The sequence below is a fragment of the Babylonia areolata genome, chromosome 15 (genome assembly GCF_041734735.1).
Source record: "Babylonia areolata isolate BAREFJ2019XMU chromosome 15, ASM4173473v1, whole genome shotgun sequence".
NCBI classification, from domain to species: Eukaryota; Metazoa; Mollusca; class Gastropoda; order Neogastropoda; family Buccinidae; genus Babylonia; species Babylonia areolata.
The window spans coordinates 9,338,603-9,343,602 of NC_134890.1; the positions used below are offsets into that span (position 1 = coordinate 9,338,603).

A 5,000-nucleotide genomic window follows, 5' to 3' on the forward strand; every position below is an offset into this window, starting at 1 on the left:
AACGGAGTATGGCTGCCTGCATGGTGGGGTAAATAAACAAAACGGTCATACACGTAAAATGTGTGTGTGTGTGTGTGTGTGTGTGTGTGTGTGTGTGTGTGTGTGTGTGTGTGTGTGTGTGTGTGTGCCTGAAAACTGATTTAATGACACAGGAAACAAATGACGAGCGCCCAATGGCAGCCGTCAGTCAGCTCTACCCAGGTAGGCAGCCTGCTGTGCAAATGAACCCGAGTTTGTAAAGCGCCTAGAGCTTAGGTCTCTGACCGAGGATAGGCGCTATCATCCTCGCCTCTACACTGAAACAGACACTGCTGTTGCTCACCAAACTGTTTCTCACTGCACTGAAGCGGGCCTATCCTGACGACGTTGTTGTCCCCCAGCGTGGACTTGACCCTGAGGACCGGCAAGTTCTTGCTGTTGATGATGAGAGCCACGTCCTTACGCCCCGGGGCCCCTCCCAGCTCGCAGTTACACTTCACCCGGCTGTCCTCACACGAGTTGGTCAGCCCGCACGGGCAGCTGCCCTGTTGGATGATGATTGATGATGATGATGATGATGATGGTGGTGATGATGATGATTCTACCCAGTGAAAGGGCGCTACCTCAGAATCATGGTTGGAATGTGCGTGCTAGCTATCTGGGCATCAAAAACAGAGACGACGATAACATCGACAGGCATAGACAAAGAATCAACATGGAAGACGATATCATCATCATCATCACCACCACCATCATCAACAACAACGACAACGACAGCGTCAATAAAGACGAAAACTGACACTTACTGGGTCGTCATTACTGCCTCCAGGTACGTAGCTGAATGTACGGGTGTTGGCAGTCACGGAGAAGTCGGCATCCGACATGGATTTCGACTGGGGGACAAAAAAGACCAGGAGCAGTATAATAACATGATGATGATAATGATGATGATGGTGATGATGATGATGGCAATGGTGGTAATGACAACGATGATGGTGATGATGATGACTATGATGATGATGGTGGTGATGATGATGACGATGATGGTGGTGATGATGATGACGATGATGGTGGTGATGACGAAGAAGAAGACGACGCCGATGATAAGGATGACGACGATGATGATAATGATGATGATGGATGGTGGTGGTGATGATGATGATGGTGATGGTCTGACGTGAGGTATGCCTGTCTGTAGGTCTCAGATCTGACGTGGGGTATGTCTGTAAGTTTTAAATCTGACATAAGATATGTCTGTATGCCTATCTGTAAGTTTTAAATCTGACATAAGGTATGTCTGTCTGTAAGATTCAAATCTGACGTAAGGTATGTCTGTAAGTTTCAGATCTGACGTGGGGTATGTCTGTAAGTTTAAAATCTGACGTAAGGTATGTAAGTTTTATATCTGACGTGAGGTATATCTGTAAGTTTTAGATCTGACGTGAGGGATGTCTGTAAGTTTAAAATCTGACGTGAGGTATGTCTGTAAGTAAGTTTTAAATCTGACGTAAGGTATGTCTGTAAGTAAGTTTTAAATCTGACGTAAGGTATGTCTTTAAGTAAGTTTTAAATCTGACGTGAGGTGTGTCTGTAAGTCAGTCTTAAATCTGACGTAAGGTATGTCTGTAAGTAAGTTTTAAAACTGACGTAAGGTGTCTGTAAGCTTTAAATCTGACGTGAGGTATGTCTGTAACTCAGTCTTAAATATGACGTAAGGTATGTCTGTAAGTAAGTTTTAAATCTGACGTGAGGTATGTCTTTAAGTAAGTTTTAAATCTGACGTAAGGTACGTCTGTAAGCTTTAATTCTGACGTGAGGTATGTCTGTCTGTGAGTCTCAGATCTGACGTGCTGCGGTATCCCCGAGCTACAGCGGGGGCCGATGTCGGAAGGAAGGAAGGAAAGGACAGGAGAAGAAGGAAGGAGAGAAGCAGGGCTCACCGAGCACTCGTACTCGATGCGCTGCGAGCAGAAGGCCGAGCCGCTGATGAGGGCTTGAATCTCGGGGCCGGGGACCATGTAGTCCACGCTGTCTCCCTCCTCTGCCGTGCGGTGCACCACCAGTCTGCAACATCATCACCAACCCACACGGTCGTATTATAGTCGTGGTAGTAGTCGTAGTAGCATACGTCGTCGTCGTCGTCGTCGTCGTAGTAGTAGTAGTAGTAGTAGTAGCTGCAGCAATAGTAGTAGCAGTAGCAGCAGCAGCAGTGGTAGCAGCAGCAGTAGTAGTAGTACTAGTAGCAGCAGCAGTAGTAGTAGTGGTGGTAGCAGCAGTGACAACACACACACACACACACACACACACACACACACACACACACACACACACACACAGCACCCACACCAACCCAACCATCCCCCATCCCACCACACACATGCACTCTCGGACACAGACACAGACACAGACACACACTGACACACACAGACGCAGACACACACAGACACACAGCACTCCCTACCCCCACCTCCACACACACTACCCACACACACACAACACCCCCTAAACCCCCCACACCCTCACACACACACACACACACACACACACACAACACACCCCCCACACCCACACCCCCCACACCCACTCACCCCCCCCACACACACACACACACACACCTACACATACACACACACACAAAACACACCACCCACCCATCCCATCCCCCCCCACACACACACACAACACAACACCCACAGCCATACCCACACCACCCCACACATACACCCATACACACACACACTCACTGGTCCACTCACACACACACACACACACACACACACACACACACACACACACACCACCCACATCCACACCCACCCACACAGAACACCCCCCCCCACACACACACACACACACACACAACACCCCCCCACACACACACCACCCCACACACACATCCCCCCCACCCACACACACACACACCACTCCCCCCCTCCCCCACACACACCCCCACCCCCTCACCCCCACACACAAACACACACACTCACTGGTCGGGCGGAACTTCGGTGATCCCCACGTGCCTGTACTGGTCCTGGTTGCAGAGGACGAGGAAGGGCTCCTGAGGACCCCCACCGTCCACATCGATGTACATGGTCTTGTCCTCCTTCACCTTGTACTTGGGATTGAACTTCGCCTCGTGACAGTTCTTCGGGATGTCTGTCACAATAAAATTAATAATACAAAAATTGTTTGGTGGTTTATCCCCTGAAAACGCACAATGGCTGCCTACATGGCTAGGGGTTGAAAAACAACAACAACAAAAAAAAAAAACACGGTCATACACGTTTTAAAAGTCCATTTGTGTACATATACCAGTGAACGTGGGATTTCCAGCAGCATACGAACGAAGAAGGTCGGTGTTTTCATAGTACATGGAGTTGATGATGATAACCAACAACATGTAGCGCAACAAGAGCCACCACCACAACAACAACGACAACAGCGACAAGAACAAGAACAAGAAAACTGAAGAAGAAGAATCGAGTAGTAGTAGTTGTAGTAGTAGTTGTTGTTGTTGTTGTTGTAGTTGTAGAATAATAAAGAAATAAACAAGGGCTTAAATTACCGATCTGGGTACGCGCGCGCGCACACACGTGCGTCCGTGCGTGCGTACGTGAGTATGTGCATGCGTGTATATGTGCCGTGACTGACACTCATTGATTCAGCTTCAAAAGTCCACCTCCCGATCTTTACCGAATGGTTCCGGACCGCAGCGGAGCTTGCCGACGAAGTAGGTTCCCGCCTTTTTGTTCGTGGCGGGAAAGTTGACGCTGGTGACAGGCAGCTGAGCCTTGTTGAGGATCAGACCTTCGTCCACTCCCTCGTCCCCGAATCCGCACATGCAGCCATTGGGGCAAGAGCGGGTCTCGCCGCACGCGCACTGCACGCGCACACACACGCATACGCACACACACAATTGTATAAACAGTTACAAACGAATTAATTTTAATCGATTTATGTCATATAGATAACCAAAAGCTAAGCAAGTTCATAAAGTATATGTACAACACAATATAATCATAAACACTACTACTACTACTACTGCTGCTGCTGCTGCTGCTGCTGCTGCTATAAGCAGCATCATTCTCAAGTTGCCAAAGCTGAAGGGCTGCCCATTTGAGGTTAGCCTTGAGGTTATCTTTATACCAATTACTTGAGCGTCCCTAACGACTGCCACGCCATCTTATTACTACTACTTGTACAGCTGCTGCTGCTGCTGCTTCTACTGCTACTACTACTGCTGCTACTACTACTGTTGCTGCTGCTACTGCTGCGAAAACTGCAAGTAGTAGTAAGAAGAAGAAGAGGAATACTGCTGCTGCTCTTGCTACCACTACTACTACTGCTGCTGATGCTGCTGCTCCTACTACTACTACATGCCATGCCATACTACAAATACTGCCGCTGCTGCTACCGCTACTGTTCCTTCTGCTGCTACTACAACTACTTTTACTACTGCTGCTACTACTGCTGGTGCTGCTGCTACCGCTGCTATTTCTAATACTGCTGCTGCTTCTGTGCTATTAAAGTTGCGAATGCTCCTGCAAAATCTGAACGCAGATGGCCTACTATACTATTCCTTCCATTGCTGCTGTTGCTGCTACTACTACTGCTGCTGCTACTACTACTACTACTACTGCTGCTGCTGATGATGATGATGATGCTACTACTACTACTGCTGCTGCTGCTGCTACTACTACTACTACTGCTGCTGCTGCTACTACCACTACTGCTGCTGCTGCTGCTGATGCTACAACTACTGCTGCTGTTACTACTACTACTGCTGCTGCTGCTACTATTGCTGCCATTACTGCTGTTGCTGCTACTACTCCTACTACTACTACCACTACTGCCGCTACTACTTCCACTTCTGCTGCTGTTATAACTTCCGTTGCTGATAATGCTGGTGTTACTAAACGCCTATGTTTTCCATATTATTCCTCCTCCGCCCCCTCCTCCTGCTGCGACCACTACTACTGCTGCTGCTTCTGTTGCAGTTACTGCTACTAATACTGCTGTTG

At 48.4% G+C, this 5,000-nt stretch overlaps 1 protein-coding gene across 1 annotated transcript in view; it reads right to left on the bottom strand.

Annotated features, from left to right (window-relative positions):
* Positions 1-5,000, bottom strand: part of LOC143290413 (uncharacterized) — a 118,766-nt gene that overhangs the window by 84,249 nt on the left and 29,517 nt on the right. The window contains exons 11-15 of the mRNA XM_076599827.1: positions 3,673-3,859; positions 2,967-3,135; positions 1,920-2,043; positions 786-872; positions 323-524 (exon numbers count right to left, since the gene is read on the bottom strand). Of these exons, the coding sequence (XP_076455942.1) occupies positions 323-524; positions 786-872; positions 1,920-2,043; positions 2,967-3,135; positions 3,673-3,859 (769 nt within the window). The remainder of the gene's footprint in view (positions 1-322; positions 525-785; positions 873-1,919; positions 2,044-2,966; positions 3,136-3,672; positions 3,860-5,000) is intronic.